Source organism: Gracilinanus agilis, chromosome 4 (assembly GCF_016433145.1).
Source record: "Gracilinanus agilis isolate LMUSP501 chromosome 4, AgileGrace, whole genome shotgun sequence".
In the NCBI taxonomy this organism is placed as follows: domain Eukaryota; kingdom Metazoa; phylum Chordata; class Mammalia; order Didelphimorphia; family Didelphidae; genus Gracilinanus; species Gracilinanus agilis.
In genome coordinates this window covers 82609451-82630413 of record NC_058133.1, presented here as the reverse complement: position 1 = coordinate 82630413, position 20963 = coordinate 82609451, and the positions used below count along the sequence as shown (strand labels likewise).

Sequence of the window (20963 nt, the reverse complement as noted above, 5' to 3'; positions counted from 1 at the left end):
TAATTAATGTTCAAAAAGATTAAATAACTTGAAAAATTAAATGATGATTGCTCTTACAGGATTTGATGTGATAAAAATATAATACAGCTTTGGGGATATAAATGAAGTGTTCTTTTTTTACAAAATATTGTCGTATTGAAAACTAAATATTTAACAAAACAAAAAGCTAGTTTAAAAATAACAAAATTGATAAACAATTTCTTAGCATATTTCAAAGTGTTTGAAATGAAAGTGATAAAATTTAAAAAATGAATGAGAGAAATTAGAATGAAGTGAGAATTATCAGTAACTACTGTAGCTACTATATCTAATTATATGGTAGAAATATTGAAAATTTGATGAAAATGCATGTCTATCTACAGATATAAAATATTCAAATTAATAAGAGTGAGCAGAAATACTAAGCCTCCAATTAAACTATGAGGGGGTATATTTTGTAAAACAAAATGAAACACTATGAAGCTTCATTTAAAGAAATAAAAGTTCAAGAATTTAAAGGGGAACAATGAAAATAATAGAATGAAGTGGCCTTTTTTTGTCAACTCTTAAATTATATTGTAAAGCAGTAATCACCAAAATTATTTATTACTAGCTAAAAGCATCTGAAAAAGTAGATTAATAGCCAGGCCTGGTGACATCTATATTCCTCACTTCTAGAGAGGCTGATGCTGGTGACTATTTTGACTTCAGGAGCAAGCAGTAGATTAAATCAATTGAGTATCTGTACTATTTTGCATCAATATGGTCAGCTCTGAAAAGCAGGGAGACACCAGGTTGCATAAGAAGGAGAAAACCTTGGAAACAAAGCAGATCAAACAAAGCTTCTATACTGGTCAGAGTATGAGTTCAGCCTGTGAACAGACGCTTAATTTCCAGTCTAAGCAAGGTACAAAACTTGATGTAATTTTTTAATAACTAGAACAGTGGAATCGACTAAAATCTAGATTCCTTTGTAAATTAAAAAAAATGTTTATTAGTTTAAAATTGTTTTCTATTCTTAAGAATTGAATACTTCTCTTAGAATATTTTTAAGGATGTAAAATTTTCTTCAATTAGGTAATATTTTTTCTGCTTTTCCTAAATATACTTTAGACTTACTAAAATAATTTTAATATTATATTTTTCCTTCTTTCCTTCATCATTAAACAAAAATTCATTAAGATGCTACAAGGAAAGTGATGTGATATGTATAAGGGAAGACAAAGATATAAATAAGATATGTTTCCTACCCACAAGTAGCTTGCATGCAATGGTATGTATCTATGAGCTACAGTTTTTAAATTTAGCAAATATTTTTACGCCATCATCATCTGCTGATATTTTATTTTTAAAACTGAATAAAAAAGAATCTCTTATTTATTTATTTTTAAATTTATTTAGAATATTTTTCCATGGTTACATGATTCATGATTTTTCCCACCCTTCCTGTAGCTGACAAGCAATACCACTGGGTTATACGTGTATCACTGTAAAACAAGACTCTCTTACTGATATCTAAAGGTCTACTCTATATTGCAATTTCTATATAAATTAATCATTATGCATGTAAATGGAAATATGTTACATATATCCTGCATCAGTATGACTTCTGGATAATGGCTTAGATTACAATGGTTACAGACTCCTGGGGAGGGATGGAGTACACCTGATAACATCTGGAAGAAAATTTGAATTTGCCTATGGTTCTTCAAGACAAATCAAGAGAGCATTAAACTGAAAAGGACAGAGAATAGAGAATATGCATGTTTTCTGCAATCAAACTACTTCAGAGAAGTACTAAAATAAAGGAAGAAGAATATAACATGAGATACAAATAAATTCCCAGGAGAAAAATATCCAAGGAAGGAATTAGTAGCAAAACTAATAGACTTAAATGTCCCTACAAAAATATCTGAAGTTTAGGAAACAAGCGAGAGAAACTGGATTCTAAGATCCCCTGTCATCACTGAGATTTAGTGGAATTAAACACATGACAAAGCTGTGGTAGATAAAGTTAATTTTTTTTAAACAGACTGGATTAGAGGTAAGGTAGTGGAGAATTGCATATTAAGGAGGCATATTCATTTTGATGAAATCTAGACTTCAGGAACCTGAAACGTAGCAAAAAGCCTCTGGGAGAAGGTAAAAGAAAGAAGAAACAGAAGTGATTTTGTTACCAGAGACCACTAGAACAGAAAGAGTGAGTATATGAGGCACCAAAGAAACCTGGCAGAACAGATGCATTACATACTAATGACAGACTTTAATATATCTAGATTTCTTTTAGAGAGTTCTCTCTACCCAAAGGAGAAAAACTATAGAAATTCTGTGCCTTGACTTAATGATGATTTCATCCTTCCTGGAGTCAGGAGAATCTGAGTTCAAATCATGCCACATATACATATTAGCTTCATGACCCTGAGCAAGTCACTTCTCCTCTGTAAGCCTCTGTTTCTTAATTTGTAAAATGAGGATAATAAAAACATCTAACTCACAGGGTTATTGTGAGGACCAAAGTGTTTGATGTAGTAGGGACTTAATAAAGGCTTGTTCCTTTCTTCTTACCATTTGAAAGGTGGAAGAAACAATAATTTTATGCTGCTCTGATTTTCAATAAGACATTTCTAGGGTGAAAATTATCAGAACCATAAGTCAGGGGAATGACTATTTCCTCCTAGAGTTTGTGATAGAGAAGGGGAATCTGGGCTGTCTAACATGTACTCTAGATCTTGGGAAGGCAAAGGTATTTCAAAGGGTTGAGACAAAAGGTATGTAGACAAAAGGTATTACAGTATGTAAAAGGTATGTCCATTTTTACAGATTAAAATTCTACAGATAGAGGTAGTATGGAAGAGATGGTAAACCATCAAAAGCGATTCTGTAGAAACAAAAGATAATGATTCCAAAGCAGGAGCTGAAAAGAATGATGTAGATTAATCACCAGCCAACTTAGAACTTACTATCCAACTTGGATTCTTAAAAGATGTGAAAAAAAGATGAAAGCCAAGGTCAGGCTACAAAGGATGTTTATCATGGGTTGGCATTTTCCTATTAAAATTATATTAGAAGTACTAGTACTCAGGATTAATTGAGGCTAATGAAAGAAGCTTGAGGACAACAAAAAAGGTTAACTTTTTAAAGATAAATTGAGATAAAGAGGTTATCAAAGAATGGATAAAATCACTATTATCAGTTAAAATCATTTTGTTCAAAGTGAAGGAAGAGTTATTCCTTTCTTGTTTTACTTCTGTTTTCTCTTTCAAAGACTGAACATTTCACTGACATTAAAAAATGGCTAATAGAGATTTGATATCCAAGATAAGAAGACATGGCAAGAAAGCACCAATTTGCTTTTAATGAATTCAAGTCACCTGGACCAGATGAACCACATCACTGGGTACTGAAAGAAACAGTGTGATTTAAAAATTAGTATTAGAGATAGTGGGGCAGCTAAGTGGCACAGTAGATAGAATGCCAGGCTAGGAGGCAGAAACATTCATTCTCCTGAGTTGAACTCTGGCTTCAGTTTTTTCATACATAAAATGATCTAGAGAAGAAAATGGCAAAACACTCCAGTATCTTTGCAAGAAAGCCCCAAATCGAGTAACAAAGAGTTGGACACAACTGAAACAATTGAACAAAAATGAGTGATGCTTAAAGAGTCATGGAAAATGGAAAACACACTGTTGTATTGGAGACGGGAAACTTTTCATAAAAGGAGAGAAAAGAGTTTTCACTATGGGCTAGTGAACTTGACTTTCCTAGAAAAAAATTTAAAAGGAATCATTAAAGAAATGGTTAGTGAATATCTAGAAAAAGAAGCTGCAATTACAGTCAGTCTGGTTTTGTGCAGAAACTGTTTCCCCATTTTTATAATACATTTGGTAAAGCATCTAACATTATTCTTGTGGGAAAATTGAAGGGACGTGGACTAGATGATAATATAATTAAATGGATTCAGAACTAGTTGAATAGCCAGACTCAAAGAATAGTCTTTATTAGTTTAAAGTCAATTTGGTAAATTATCTGTAGTGGAGTTTTCTAGGGACCTGTGTTTGGATGTGTGGTATTCATTACTTTTATAAGTGATTTGGATAAAGACATGGCCATCAGATATTCAGATGACAGAAAGTTAAGAGGGAGGGTTATGCATGGATGATAATGTTTGGGTTCAAAAAATATCCTGATAGATTAGATCACTGGGCTAAATCTAATATGGTAAAATTGAATGGGGATAAATATAAAGTCTTATATTTGGTTTTTTAAAAAATCAACTTTGCAAGTACCAGATGGGAGAAGAATGATTCAATAGCAATTTATCTAGAAAGGGTCTAGAGATTTTAGTGGATTAAAAGCACTGTAAACACGAGTCAGCAGTTTTATGTGGCATCCAAAAAAGTGAATACAAAGTTAGGCTGAACTAAGTTTTACATAGCTCCCAGTAATAAGATACTCTGGAAAGATTCCGCCTGGAATATTGAATTCAGTTCTGGATCCTACAATTTAAAAAGAGTATTTCTAAACTACAATATTCAGAAAAGGTCAATCTGTATTACAAAGGGCTTTGAGCCTATAGCAGTGATGGCAAACCTATAGAATGGATGCCAAAGATGGCACACAGAGTGCTCTCTGTGGGCACATTCATTACTAGAAAAGCGAAGGGCCTTGGGTGGAGCTGCCCCCCCCCACTTCCATTGCACCTGTTGACATTCTTTCACATCCCTGCCCCTCTTCCCAGGAGCCCAATGGGAGTGCACAGCAGGTAAGATGGGTGGATCACAGGTGGCAGAGCTGGAGGGGAGCAGAGTGTACAGGCCACTCCCCTCCCCCTCTTTACACTTGTTGAGGATATTCCTCACTTCACCCACGCTTCTACCCAGAAGCCCAATGGGAATGCTTCCTCCCTCCCCTGTGTGGGGCAAGAGGGGGGCAGGGCATGCCCGGCACTCAATCTCTGGGGGTGGGCTATGGCATGGTACTCAATCTGTGGGTGGGGTGGGAGAGGGGCCGGGCACTCTGGCTCCAAAAAGTTCCCCATCACTGGTCTATGGCATATGAAGATTGGCAGAAGGAATTAGAGAAATTTATTGCTTAGGGAGGAGAAGATATAGTGTAGAAAGATAGCTATGTTTAAATACATGACAAACTGTTCTGTGGATGAGGGATTAGACTTATTCTGACTTATACTTGAAAAGAAAACCAGGAGCAAAAAGAGGAAGTTGCAAAAAGCCTAATTTAGGCTTGATGTTGGGAATTTTTTTACTAATAATTAGAACTATCCAAGAGTGGAATGGGATTACTTGGAAAGTGGAGAGTTCACCTCAATTAAAGTTTTCAAGCAAAAACTGCATGATCAACATCAGGTATGCTATACTGGTGATTCTTTTCAGGTCTTGCTTGACCTAAATGCCTGCTAGTTTCTAACTTACACTAAAATTTTACAGTTTCATTGAGGCATTATGTCAAACGCTTTTCTACGATATATTTAAGAAATATTGGCTAATTGGCTGACTCATTGGTAAATATATAGGCTGCTTAATTTGGTTAATAATAATAAATGCAAACCATATATGTGTATTTTTTGTTGTTCAGTCATTTCAATCATGTGCAACTCTTCATGATCCTAGTTGGGATTTTCTTAACAAAAATCCTGTAGTGGTTTGTCATTTCCTTCTCCAGATCCTTTTACAAATGAGGAAAAGAGGAAAACAGGGTTGAGTGAGTTGCCCAGGGTCACACAGCTAGTAAGTGTCTAAGGCCAGGTTAGAACTCAGGAAGATGAATTTTCTTGAGTTCAGACACAAAATACTCTTTCTACTTAACCACTCCTGAGTTCTTGAAGGGAATTTAGGGAAAATTAACCTCTGGCAGATTTTGTGAAGTTGGAAAGGTCTTTCACAAAAGGAGATAATATGGATCATTTGAAAAAGAGCTGATAGTGGAATTTAGCTTGCATAGGAACTAGGAGTAACACTGAGATTACTATTTTTTATCCTTATATACATGAAGGTTCAGCAATGATTAAAGTTAATAATAACTGTGAGAGAAAGATATTACTCTGAATAAAGGTATGGTCATCAAATTTGAAGGTGACACAAAGTTGGGAGGAAGAGATCCTTCAAAGCTAGGATAATGGGCTGAATCTAATATTGTAAAATTCAATGGGGATAAATTTTCTGCAGTAACATTGAAAATTTACAATTTTGTCTATCAATATGAATAAAAACAAACAAAATTAAGTGTGCATAATTATTTTACCTATTGGCTTTCTGTTTTTCATCCATACCAGTGTAGGTGGAGGGATTCCTGTAGCATCACATGCAAGAGTCACAGGATTACTGATAGTCTCAACAACCTTCTCCTCTTGGGGTCCTTCTATCTTGGGTGGTACTATAATGACACAGAAGTATCATATAATGCATGTGTTCATTATATTAACTTCTACAAAACTGTCTTATTCATATCTTAGAACAAAGTGTAACTCAATACAGATACTTACCATAAACATTAAGATGGAAATTTTTATCATCTTGCCCTGCTACATTTATAGCTCTACATACATACTGGCCTGTGTCAGACACCTAAAACAAAACAAATAAAAAACCAAATTCTCATTATTTAATGTTTTCCATTCAGTTATAGGTGATAACATTGTATATGGTATACAATATGAAATCAATTTCTTGATATTTTATGCTTTAAAAGTTCTTGTCTTTACTTGGTTTCATTTGCCAAATCTATTTTCTGTGAAGAGCAAATCCATTCAAGTTAAATGGCTTCAAAGTCACAAAACCAAAGCAACAGAGAATTAGGATTATCCTTGAGTAAATTTGTGATCTCATGGGTTAATGACCCTTATTGACAACCCCCTGTCTAACCATATAGATGACAAAGCTGGAGTCCAAAGCTAGAACTAGAATTCAGGATATCTGAACAAAGACCCTATTTTTTAAATGAAAATTATATTCATTATAGAAAAGGATCAGTAGCTGACATGTTCCCTCTTTTCATTCACACAAGAAATGCTGTTCTTAGCAGAATAAACGATGTACCTCGGCTGCCTTGATGTTCAGCATTTGTCCATCACCTAAAACCTCCAAGTTAGCTGACTCCATGATCATTCTTCCATTCTTATACCAGGTTATCACTGGAGGTGGAACAGCATTCGACTCACACTCCAATGACACTGGAGAGCCTTCTCGTACATTAATTACCGAAAGAGACTCACTGCCGTGGTCCTTAATGCTTGGAGGAACTGAAAGGGAAAGAAAAAAAGAGCTTTTAAATTAAAAGGGATGAAAAACTTCCTTATGGATTTAATAATGAATACTTTTTAGGAGTTCAGTGAAAACAAACCATAAACAGTCAGGGAAATTTTTTTCTTGCTTTCTCCAGCATGGTTCATTGCTATACATGTGTATTCCCCACCATCAGATATTTTGGCCCGTATAATTTGTAGACTTCTGCCACCTGAATTGCATCAGAGGAAAAAAAAAACAGACAGTGCAAAGATCATTTTGGTCATTTCATTAATCTGATAGGCATTTAAAAACAACTCTCTCACAATTGTAATAGAAAAAAATGTGTTTTTAATGATGAAAAGGAAGTGATTCACTCTCTTCTATTCTCATTTCTATTATCATCTTATCAATAAATGACATGATTCGCAAGATTTTCTTTCTTATGTGATGGAGAGAAATCAGACCTGAACAATTTAAATACTCCTGAGGAACTAATTATTATCATTTTCTAAAGTTGTTAATGAATATTGGGTTTCTTTATTATTTTTTAAACTCTTACCTTTCATCTTGGAATCAATACTATGCATTGGTTCCAAGGCAGAAGGGTGGTAAAGGCTAGGCAATGGAGGTTAAGTGATTTGCCCAGGGTCACACAGCTAGGAAGTGTCTGAGGCTAGATTTGAACCCAGACCTTCCATCTCTGGGCCCGACTCTCAATCCACTGAGCCACCCAGCTGCCCCTGAATATTTGGGTTTAAGTCTTCAACTTTACTCCACCCACACAAAGGAAGAGGTTGTGCAGACAGTTTCCATCTGGTCTGTCTAAACTGACCAGTAATAGAGCAAGAAAGCAAAAGTCATAATTGGCTCTTGAAGCTGAAACTAAACATGAAGTGAAGAGGAAGACATCAAGTGACCTGATTCTAACACTTACATCTCATGCCATTCCTTCCCTGCTTCCTAACCCCTTCCCACCAGGAGTTCAGTGGCATGAGAATGTATTGTATTTTTGAAGTTTGGGACAATTTTTAGTCATTTCACCTAATATTGCCTATGAAACAAAGAATAATACCTTTTAGAAATGATCTTCCTTGGCTCCCAAGATGATTCTTAAATTCTTGGAAAAATTTTTAAAGTTCTGATTCTACCCTGCCCCATTTTTCCTTATAATCTATTGTAATATTGTAATGTTGTAAATATACTATAATAAGAGGGTTCATTCAATAAAATCACTGCCTGTTTTTCTGTCATTCTCCTAAGAAGTTAATTTAGTTCAATAGAGCTTAATTTTAGCATTTGAAAACTATAACAGTAAAAAGGGACAAGGTCTGTTGTGATTTTATTTGTATATGAAACTACCAATGCTTATTGGCACCTTCTTAGTAACTTACACTTTTAGAGTTGTCTAGAGATTGGAGAAGTTACATGACTTGCTTAGTATCACATGGCTGGCATGTTAGATTTGTTCCCTTAATTCAGGCTGTCCTGGTTGCAAAGCTATTTCTGTCCTTCTATCCTGTATCCACTCTGTCCATTAGAATATATTGCCTCTCTTTCTAATGTGCGAAAAAATAAAATTTGCTATATAAGTAAAAATTATAATTATGACCACAACTAGCTAGCTAGCATTTATATAATGTTTTAAGTTCTGCAAGGTGGTATTGGCTGCTAGTTGGTGCAAAAGAAAGAACGCTGGGCCTGAAGTCAAGAAGACTCATCCTCCGGCATTCAAATCTGGTCTCAGACACCTATTAGCTGTGTGACACTTGCCTTAAGTTAAGCAAATTACTTAACCCTGTCTGCCTCAGTTTTGTTATCTGTAAAATGAGCTGGAGAAGGAAATGGTAAACCACCACAGCATCTTTGCCAAGAAAACCACCACTAGGGTCATGAAGAGTTAGACATGGCTGAATCGACTGCACAACACAAATTAAGGTTTTCAAAGTGTCTTACAAATATATAATTTTATCCCATCTACAACCCTGGAAGGTAGGTGCTATTACTATCCCCCCCTTTTCAGACAAAGAGCATGAGGCAGGCATAGGTGAGGTGATTTCCTCATGGTCACACAGCTAATAATTGTCTAAGGTGGGATTTGAAAACATATCCACAATTCTATCCACTGAGTCACCTACTATGGGTTTAGAAAAGTATGCAATTTCATTTTATTTTAAAGTAGAGATATTCAAGAATTTAAAAACTAGTGAGCTCAATTTTCACGATTATTAAGATGAACAGAAAGAGAGAGAGAGAGAGAGAGAGAGAGAGAGAGAGAGAAAGTTCTTCACAGGTTATCAGAAAAATAGCTTCCTTACCAGGCACAATGAGAGCATTATTGCTCAAATTGATGGATTTTCCATTTTTGAGCCAGCTGAGATCAGGAGGTGGAAAACCAGTGGCCTCACAGGCCAAAGAGATGAAATTATTCACCACCACAGTCAGATTTTCAGGATTAGTACCAATGATACTTGGAGGAACTATAACAGCAAATACATTAAAAATTTCATCCAACATTGTCAGCAATAAGTACTCCCCAATTTCCTTAACACAAGTCCAGCCACTGTATGCTGCAAAAGCACTGAGGAAAAGACATTGTTTGTATTTAGGAAATGGTCCACTGGTTTCTGCAAGGATCTAAAAATTGTGTGATGAAAACCAATCCAGCTGTCATCTTTCCTATTTAGAATCCCCTGATGCCTCCACCAATTTCATCTGTAGCTTCTTTCCTGCATGGGGGTTTGGCAACAAAAACTCTTCCCCAATTGCAAATGAGGACAAGAATTTCTAAAGCTAAACAGAACTATACTACAGTGTATTTATATTGAGAAACTGGCTTTGTTTAAGGCTGTTGTCAGGATACAAAGAGTTATACAGTTTTGTTTCTTTCTTGCAGATGTTCATTCTTTGCTCATATTTTCATTCAAAATTCCTTTCCCCCATTCCTAGTATGAAAGAACTACATTACTTTATGATTCCATGGTGTCAATAAGTCATTTATTCATTCACTTAGCAAATATTTATTAGCTGCCTATGATGTGTACTCTGAGTATGATTTAAAACCTGGATAACATCAATCTACAATTGTACATAATTGTAGAAAGGTTTCAAGATTAGTTCCCAATTTTTTTAACACAATAAGTTTGTTAATCAGTAGTAAAATAGATAAAATCAAAGTAAAAGCCTTCAAACCAGCCAGAGAATTTATTATTATTCAATAGCTAAGTGAAGGAGAATAATTTTTTTTCCATTTAAAAAAGAATTTCACAATATACAAGTAGGTAATTCAGTTCTTCCTGGTGTTAAGGAATTGGAGATATCACTGAATGGTTAAAGAAAGAATAATTCACACATCTGAAACTCGAACTTTGAAAGTCAAAAAGTAAATTTTTAGGCTCCCATCATCATTCATTTATTCAAAGCCTCTATTATTAAGCATCCTTCTCCCCATGCCCACTGGTTGTGTAAATAGATCTATAAGAAAAAAATTGCCTAAGATTATAGAAATAAGAAAAATCTATTTTACCTACCAAATTAAATAGTAATTTTAATTGAAAGGTCTCAAATATCTTTAAAATAATACTCTAAATTCACAGGTGCAAAATTCTGTCATGTATGCTCTCCCAAAATAAAATGAAATGGTTTACCAGATAAAAATTTCCCCAAAACTGCTATTCACTAGAATACAAGAGATAATGTATATCATATTTTAATAAATATATAATTCATATTTATAATTTATATTGGGGAGCAATTATTTTAAAAATAATCTCTTCTAAACAATGGTTGGGTCTCTAATTTTAAAATCCAGAAGAAATTTCTATATAGAAATACTATTTTTTTTCTTTCAAGTCTTTTTTTATTACCCACAGAAAACTAATTAGTCACAAGTACTCCCAAAGAATATTACAACTCTCAAAGCATATAATTTTCCACCATATACTCTTTCTCTACAATTAGAGCAAAAAATAAATTCAATAAGGATTAGATATGCAATACTACATTCAATCTGTGACATGTCATATTTATCGATAGCTTCTTTGTTTACGTCTGTAGCCAGGACTTGGCATTGGACAAGCCTGGGACTACAGATTTACCACAGCTATACAAGGAAAACATTGGCAACCAGAGCTACATAAAAGAAACACAGAGAGACCAGCCCTGTGGAGCTATTGCATTCTTCTCAGAGATTTACAAGTTGCCTGACTCCATATTCTCCTACATTTACCTCATAATGAATTCAGCCATTTTAACAACCTATTTGCAATGCTATCATACCCAAATACTATCTCCCTTGGGAACAGATGAAGCTAGCCTAACTTAGCCCAAGAATAAGGATCCAGGAGTGTATTTCTCCAGTTCTGTTACCATTCCTACCATAACATTTCTAGGGAGTTCACTGCTACCATTATGCTGTAGTAGTAGAGAAAAAACTACAATAATCCAAGGTTAACAGAAGCATTTTTATGATTTTAAAACCCATTCCTTGTGCAAATCTATTTTATAGCCTTTGAGATTTCAGTTCTGGTTATAGACACATTTGCAAAGGAGTAACCACTTTCTCTGTAGTTACTTACCTAACAGACAAGGGTCTGCCCTGCCTGTGAGATCTGAAATCGGTGTTGCCTGCTAGTTTAGATGGGAATCAGCATAACTGAGGGCATCACATCAAAAAGAGATCAATAAAAAGGGAGAGTGGCTAACATGGAGACCAGAGAATAAAAGCACAAAGAGGTCTAAGCATTCAGAATTGTTTTCCTGATTTGCCAAATCTAAAGTAGCAGATATTTTGGAATTGATATCTTACCGTGCACGTTTAGGTTAAAATATTTTTTGGAACTTCCAGCTATGTTCTCAGCAACACACACATACCTTCCAATGTCTGCTATTTGGGAATTTAATATCTAAGGGAAAAGAAGATATTCCAAATGAAATTATTTAGGTGGGTACTTACAGAAGCACAAATTCAGTATTTGCCTTCAACATAATATTTTCAACATGTCACAGAACCTTTCCTTTTCATGAGAACACAAGGAGGGAAATGAGCATTTTTGAGTGTCTTTTTGTTCCAGGGACTGTGTTGGGTGTTTTTTTAAATAAATATTGCTTCATTAGATTCTAAACAGCCCTTTAAGGTAGGTACTATTATTATCTCCACTTTACAGTTGAGGAAAGTGAAACAAATAGAAATGAAATGACTTGTCATGGGCTACTTAGTAGATGTCTAAGACTGGATTTGAACTTGCACTTTCCTGACGCCAGGTCAAGTGATCACTGCATTACTAGCTGCCTCTATAACGGAGGACAAAAAGGCTTCTACATGTCATTCAGACCATCTAATGTTGTTGGTCATCTTAATTATGTAAATTGTTAGGTATCTGTTATTTAAGAAATTAATTATAGAAAAGAAAATCCTTTGACTAGTTTCATCCTATGGTATCTTTCCAGGGAGAAGAAGATTCACAGATACTAGGCAAAGGGACCATCAAAGGTTACATTTGAGATTTTAGAGGATGGCTTAAAAATTCAAAGCAATTTTTAGACCCCCAAACTTGGCATCCCTAATGTAAAAGCAACTGCCAACGTATATATTAGATATTTGAATGATACACTGATTGCTTCAAGGCATGTTAGTATGATGAATTCAAGTAACACATTCAGTGATGCCCCAGTGGATCTTAGTTAATTTAAATACTCTCAATGCTAAGGTTTCTCTCACAATACAATGCTTATCTTTATTCAGTAGAAATGCACCTAGTATTTCTGAAAATGGTGATGTGGATGAGGATAAATATGGACTATAGAATCTAGAATGTTCTTCAGAGTTCATTGGAGCCTTTGCATGAGACTTCCATTTATTTAAAAAAAATTAAGCAATTAGGCAAATTCTATATACTTTTATTAACCAGAACTATTTTCAAAATCTGTGTGTGTATAGATATGTATATATGTATACATACTTATATATCCCTATGTATCTATATCTATATCTATATAAAGAGAATATATAATATAAACTCTTTGGAAACTGTTTCCAAAGTGTTTATATTATATATTCTCTTTATCTAGTATTGGTCTACCTTAGGTTTCAAGGATTTTGTTACTAAAAATTTTGTTATAATACAATATTTTGCCTCTCAAAGGTCACAGAACATGAAGGAAACATTCTAACATGGCTCAAGTGTGTCAAATTCCTTTCATATAGAAACAAAAGATAACTAATTTTCAAGAGAAGTAGCTCCCCTTTCCCTGTAAAATTCTCCCACTGGATAGCAACTGTCTTTTACCTGTAAAGTTCTCTTGTTGGATAGAAATTTATGGCGGTCATCTTCTACCAAGAGCTGTCCATCCTTTTGCCAGGAATTGCTTGGTGCTGGGCTGCCACTGGACATACATTCCATCAGTGCAGTCTTGTTGACCAGCACAGTAACCTCTTCAGGTAAATCGATGTCAGCTCCCTTAATGGATGGTGGTACTATAGGGCAATATGATAAAAATTTAACACTTGTAAGGCAAATCTCTTTCAAAAAATTCTAATTTTTAGGCAGGCTTGGGGAATTTTATGTAATTTTTGAGAAAAAACATTATAAATGGATACACAGACTCTCAGGTTAGAGTATATAAAACTATCAGTTGGACTTTAAATCCCAAGATACTTAGATTTGCAATGAGGTTTAACTACTGGGTAGGGATTTTATTCCATATTCCCAAAGCACTCATAATCCTGTGCCAGTGAAGCAGGATATAAATCTCTTTGGACAGTTATATTAGCTTAGTTTTTTCAAACCTACAGACATCCAGATCTTTTTAGTACTATTTCCAAACTAATTGCTAAGTGTTGCTGAAATATAACACTCAGTTAAAATGGTACAATAAAATTGAGTTGTAGATTACTACCCTTACTTTAAACAGACATTCTTGAAGAGTGTGTATATATAGTCAGGTATTTCTGGCAAAGTGGATTTTATGGCAAATATACTAGGGAAGCTAGTATTAAGTAAACCCATGCTGAATTCTTTTGTAGAGTGAAATTATTTTTTAAAAATTCAAAAAATAAATATTTAATTTGTTTTCAAGCTTTCATGGCTTATATAATACTTCCTTAAAATGAAGTATATTTATACTTGGCAAACAGCATATACTACCTTTGCAATATACAGGTGATATGGCCAAATGTTGGCAAAAATGATGAATTATGTAGAAAAAATAAATGGAATCTCAACATTCTTGAGCTGAAAATATACAACATTAAGTTATATTAGATAAAATGTGTTTTAGATCAGGGTTGGCAAACCATGATGTCTATTAGCCAAATTCAGCCTGTGAAGTGGGAATTTATTTATTACATTTTAAAATAAAATGTTATTATATTTAAAAATGCAAAAAAACATTCTTTGCTCAAGGACTATACATGGTGGGTTGGATTTGGTCCTTGAGCTCCTGGTTGTGGACCCTTGCTTTAGATTTTAATATTAAATACATAAAAATAAATAATTTATTTCCTTCTCACTGAATCAAGAACATGGAGGTTGGACAACAGAAAACTTCCAGATTTTCTATTCCTACTAGGCTGAAGGATTTCATCAAGCTGTGCACCCTTTCTCCCTTCCCCCATTTCTTTTCAGCTGTTTATATATTTTTATTTCCTCTATCAGACAGCTCCTTGAAAGCAGGACCATCTTTTTTTTTAACCCTTACTCTCCATCCTAGTGACAACCCTGAGGCAGAAAAACAAGGACTGGGCAAACAGGGGTAAGTGGCTTGCCCAGAGTCACGTAGTTAGGAACTGTTTGAGGTCACATTTGAACCAAGGATCTTATGACTCCATTTTAAAAGACTATCTTTGCCTTTCTTTTTATTCCTAGAATGGAGCACAGTGCTTGGCACATAGGCACTTATTTATTTACTAATGCTAGTACTTTCATGGACAGAATCATAAGATCAAAGCATCATAGGATTTAGACCTGGTAGAGACTTTGGAGACAATCTAGATTAAAGTCCTTATTTTACAGATGAGGAAACTAAGACCTATAAAGAGTAAGTGGCTTGACCAAGGTCACAAAGCCAGGAAATGGCAAGGTCAGGATTCGAATTCAGGTCCTCTGATTCTAGATGCAGTATTCTTTCTTCCCTACCCTTATAAGACAAACTCACAGAGCACACGGATGTCATACTGAAGAGAATCTTCTCCAGCCTCATTGACAGCAACACAAGTGTATCTACCAGCATCTTCTATTTGGGCCCGGGGAATCTGTAATACTCGTCCTCCTGAGGAAAAATAAACCCACACTGTTTTGAAGGTAGAAATTGTATTTCATAACATGTCTCATTCCTCTAAATTCAAATATGAGCTTAGTTAAGTTTTTATGTCAGATAATTAGAGTAGGCAACTTTTCAGTGTTCTTTCATCAATTCTATGTTCAGTTTTAACGCCCAATTAATCTAAAAACCTCTGTATCAATCATTTTAATTAATACTTTATTTCCCTGTAAACATACTGGATGACAATGATAATACTGAACTTAATAAACAACTAGTATAAAACAGGCAGCTAAGGGACAGGGTGGTTCTTATTGACAAGACAATAGAACCTCTATCTTTCCCTGATAGAAACTCTGATTATTGCTACCCCACTTTTGGGGACGGTAGAGGAGTGAGAGCCAGAAAAAGAGGCAGCAACAAGTAAAGGAAGAGAGTGATATGAGGCATCTGATTAAACTTATAATTAACTGACATCCCTCAGATCTCTCTTTGTACTTTAAAGGCTTCCCTCAACTGAATAAAAAAGAAAATTACTTGAAAGTGCCTTTTATGCTATTTGCCAAATTTTGTGAGGTTTGTCCTCCATGGGTGACATAATTGATTGTGACAGATAACTCTGCATAAAGTAAATAACTGATGTATCCTGGCCAATTTGTGAACACATGCATTCTGCCTTTCAACCACAAAAACATGCAGGAAACAAAGTATTTGGAAATATTCTCTACTACTCAGAACTGATATTTGCTGTCTTTGAACTACACAGTAATAATTTTCAAAATTTATAATTAAAAATATACAGAAGCAAGTCTGATCATCTCATTATATTTATAGAATAACAAATACACAAATAAGCTAAATGAATAGAGTGACCTGAAAGTAAAGGTGGAAGGAAATTTGGCTAACATCATTCAAGGACTAGTCTAGTTCTTCATTTTAGTTTCATCTTGCCCAGACTCTGCAAGGGTATATATAATGCCAAATAACCCCAAACAAGGGTTAAATTATAGGACGTACTAGAAGGCATATCTATGCAACACATTTCATAAAGGCAAATCTATATGACAGACATTCAGGTTCTTAAGTGATCTTTAACCACTCTTACCTGGTAATATTAAGACTTTATCGCTAGATGTCAAAGGAAAACCATCTTTAAACCATGTAAGAGTAGGAGGAGGAACAGCATTTGTTTCACAGTAAAGAGAAATGGGATTGTTGATTATCACATCTTTGGCTTCACCACTTCGGCCTATATCCAGCATGTTTCCAATTTCCCAGAGTTTCTGAAAACTGGGTGGTACTATGGAGAGAAAGGGACATTTAAAACACATTTTAAAATTAAATCACACTAAACTGTAAAGGGAGTATTAAATCTGACAACATAGAATTCAAAAAGGTGGTGGTTTCTTTGTTGTTGGAGACAGGAGAAGGATCAAAGAAAAGAGATTTAATGTCTTATGTCTATTGACTTAAAAATAATGGATAATGGTGGAAAGGCTAAATAACTAAAGGCTTACTTTGCTGCTGTTTTGTTTTGCACTAGGAAGAAGAGAACAAAAAGGATCAACAGACACTTGGAACTAAAGATAAATGAGGTGATAAAAAAGAGTAGCTCACTGCCTTCAATGGTCTCAAATCTCATAGACTTCATGAATTACATCCAAACAGCCTTAAAAAATTGGCAGATGTGTCCATGTCTTTTAAACATTTTGGAAAGTAGGGAATGTGTTACAAGGTGGTTGGAAAAAGAAAAATATCCCAATTTTAAAAAAAGGGAAGAAAGAAGAGTATGAAAAATATAAGCTGGGGAACTTAATTTCTATTTCTGGTAAAACTGTAGAAAACATTTATTAAATGGAAAATTAAAAATATTTAGATAGTGAAATAATGATTAGTGAAAGTCAGCAAGGATAATTAAAAGTCAGCAGACTTAGCTTTTCCTAGACTGGTAGATCAAGAGAATTCTTCATATGTCAATCAATCAACAAACATTTATTAATAATCTGCTTTGTATAGGGATAGGTAAGACCAAGGACACCGAGACAAATTTAAATAGTTTTTGTCTCCAGGGAGCTTACATTCTACCAGGAAAAACAAAATATATAGATACAAGTATATACAAAATAAATACAACGTTAATTTTTCTAAAGAGAAAGCTTGTAATTTAGGTGGGAAATGTGGGGAGGGATAAAGGCAGGCTTCATGAAGAAGGGAGTCATAAATAAATTGGATTTCTAAGAGGTGGGAGTACATACCAGACACTTTCAGAACAGTCACAGTATGTTAAATGTTTTGAGAAAAACATTTGACAGTGTCTGATAATATTCTTGTGGACATGATAGGAAGATGTGGGTAAGAAAATGATACATTTAGGTGGATAAGCAAATACACAAATGATTATGCCCAAATGAAAGTCATTCATGGTCTACTATCAACAATAAGAGAGTGCTCAAAGGATCTGTCAGTGGTCCTGTGTTGGTTAATATATGCACCAATAACTTTGATTTGTGGATTTTATGAATCTGGAATAATGCATTGGATGACAAGATTCAGGATACAAAATAACTGCAAAGACTACAACACGATAAAATGATAGGCTGAAAGAATAAGATTAAACTTAATAGGAATAAAGGTAAAGTCCAACATGAGCTCAGGAAATCCACCTCACAAGGACAAATTAGGAAGGAAATGGCTAGGCAATAGTTTGTATGAAAACAAACTTGGGGTTTTAGTTTGAGTAAACTCATTGTGTGTCAGCAGCATGACACATCACCCAAAAAGCCAATATGATCTTCGATATATATCATATATATATATGTATAAATATATAATGGTCTCTTATAAGACCATTTAATGAATGCTACATTAATTTACTGATAATTTTTTGAAAGGACATTAGTAAGTTGGAGAAAGTCTAGAATAGGGCTACCAAAATGGCAGATGCCGTATGAGGACTGGTTAGCTTTGATAAGGAAAGTCACAGGAGAGAATGTGCTTGCTTTTATCTGAAGGACTGTTGTGCAGAAGAGGATTAGATTTACTCTGCTCCAGAAAGAGAAGCAATGGATGGGAGCTTCAAAAAAGCAGACTTAGGTTTTATCCCAGAAAAAAAAGTATTCTAATATTTATACTCATCCTAACTATCCATAACTGATAAAGGAAGTCAATTAATCAACCAGCAAGAAAATCTTTATGATGCACTTGGCCTGGGCTAGGCATTATGCTAGACTCATTTGATATGAATACAAATAAAAACAGTCACCACCCTTAAAAATGTTTATATCCTATCAAGTATAATAGCAAATTAAAAACAAAGTAATTGGGGGGACACACTAACAGTTGGGCATCAAGAAAAGCCTCATGTGGAATGTGGTACTTGAAATGGGCTTTGAAGGAAACTAGGAAGTCTAAGAGCCTGAAAAGAGAAGGGTATTCATTCTAGGCATTAGGGACATTCCTATATAAAGGAGTGGAGACTAGAGATGGGATGGTAAGTAGGGCAATATGCTGGGACCTGGAATGCATGATTGGGAATAATGTGAAAATCAGTCTGGTAAGATATGATATGGCTAAATGTAAATGGATTTAAATGCTAAATAAAAGGAAAAGGGCTAGACTTGAGGTTTTATTAGTATAGGGAATTCCCAGTGCAAAAAAACCCTCTTTTCCTAGAGAAATCACAAGAAATATTAGAATAAATTCAAAAAGTGTTGGTAACAGATTAAATATGAGAGTAGTTAAAGATGATTTTAAAGTTGTGAACCTGAGTAGCTGGTAGGCTGCTGCTACTCTCAATAGAAAAAGGAAAGTCAGGAATGAAATTGAATCTGTAAAGAAAGATCACATTTCTGTGTTAGACATGTTGAGTTGAGATGTCATGGGAAAACCAGTTGGAAACGTCTAGCTAGTAGTGGGTAATTAATATGACTTGAGCTCAGGAGGGAGACTAGGGTTAGATACATAGATCTAAGAGTCAGCTTCATTGAGATGATTACTGAACCTGTATCTAAACATCATCAATATCAGAATGATGTGAGTTTTATTACCAAGGCTAGGACATTCTCTTATTTTCTTGTTACCTTGTATATTCACATCAAATTCTAATTCATCTTCTCCAGCGATGTTAGATGCTACACATGTATATCGACCTGTGTCTGATACTTGAGCCTCCTTTATCTGAAGTGTCCGTCCATTGACAGCAATATTAACATGATCATCTGATTTAAGAGGCTGTGATGTAACACAAACAATATTAACATGAGGTATTATATGACCATCTTATTTTAAAGACAGTATATTTTCTCCTCCAATTTCCCAAGAGACCGCCTAAATACTTTTAACAAGACTTGAAGACAATGTAGAAATAATAATTTGAATTTCTATGATTTCATGTAACTTGTCTCATTTAATCCTTATTACAACTTTTGAAGTAGGTGGTACAAGTAGCAATATTTCCATTTTATAGATGAGGAAACAGGCTTAGTTTCAAGGTCAGAGAGTTGCCACTGGCAGGGACAGAAATAGAATTTTTGTCTTTTTTTTTGGCTTTAAATTCAATATTATTTCCATTATTCTATGCTTGATTAGTATTTCATATAAAATAGATACTAGCAGTTTTATCTCTGAAAAAGTATTTTCATCACTTTCCTTTCCATGATTAGAAAAGAAAAACCTAATCAGTCCTTCTAATTTAGTTCTCTTTAATTATTTTTGTTTTTAAAATGAATTTTAATTGTTATAGCTTGTGTTGATTTTTTTCAATGTCAATGGAAATAATTTTGAAGTGTATTTGAAATGAATCAATAAATACTGCATTTCTTTGTGATAAAATTTAATTCTCAGGAATTGTCACAATGCTAGAAAAGAAACATTAGAATTGCTGCAAATGGAATTGTCAATTAATTCAACTTCTCAGTAAAATCCATTGGACGAACTGGTTTTTCAAAGGAAAAGATCTTAAAAGAATTGTTATACACTGAATTGTACCAAATTCAATGTTTTTTTAATCTGAGTATACCAGAGTTCTTCATTAATGACTGAAATTTTCCAGTTTTAGTGTGCTTTTATGAATACACCTGTGATTTGATATCTTCTCAAAAACACTAATAATTAGTGTATTAATTCTTGCATTCAAAGTGCTTTGCTACAACACTTCTCACCTTACTTGTGTTCAAACACTGCCAATCCTTTTTTAAGATCCTCTTGAAAGTTGACAAGTTATAATTAAATTTCACTTATTTGTGCCAACATGGAAAAATGACATCATGGATGAATGAAACTACCATGTAATTCCCAAGATCATTTTAGTCAGCACCAACAAAATTTTTGTAAGAATTGTTAACAAGCAACCATATTTAACAGTTTCTTGCTTCCCCTGTTTCACTCTTCTAGAGACGATTAGTAGCAGAAAGAAGGGAAAAAAATAGTAACTTGGCAAATCAAGATTTTATTATATTATTTTGTCTGCTTAGAGAGAGGAAACAATAA

At 34.3% G+C, this 20963-nt stretch overlaps 1 protein-coding gene across 1 annotated transcript in view; it reads right to left on the bottom strand.

Moving 5' to 3' along the window:
• HMCN1 (hemicentin 1) overlaps positions 1–20963 on the bottom strand; it is a 526219-nt gene that overhangs the window by 126183 nt on the left and 379073 nt on the right. Inside the window, exons 53-62 of the mRNA XM_044672125.1 lie at positions 19556–19706; positions 16582–16776; positions 15372–15485; positions 13505–13692; positions 12025–12121; positions 9536–9697; positions 7336–7449; positions 7032–7234; positions 6479–6560; positions 6238–6369 (exon numbers count right to left, since the gene is read on the bottom strand). Of these exons, the coding sequence (XP_044528060.1) occupies positions 6238–6369; positions 6479–6560; positions 7032–7234; positions 7336–7449; positions 9536–9697; positions 12025–12121; positions 13505–13692; positions 15372–15485; positions 16582–16776; positions 19556–19706 (1438 nt within the window). The remainder of the gene's footprint in view (positions 1–6237; positions 6370–6478; positions 6561–7031; positions 7235–7335; positions 7450–9535; positions 9698–12024; positions 12122–13504; positions 13693–15371; positions 15486–16581; positions 16777–19555; positions 19707–20963) is intronic.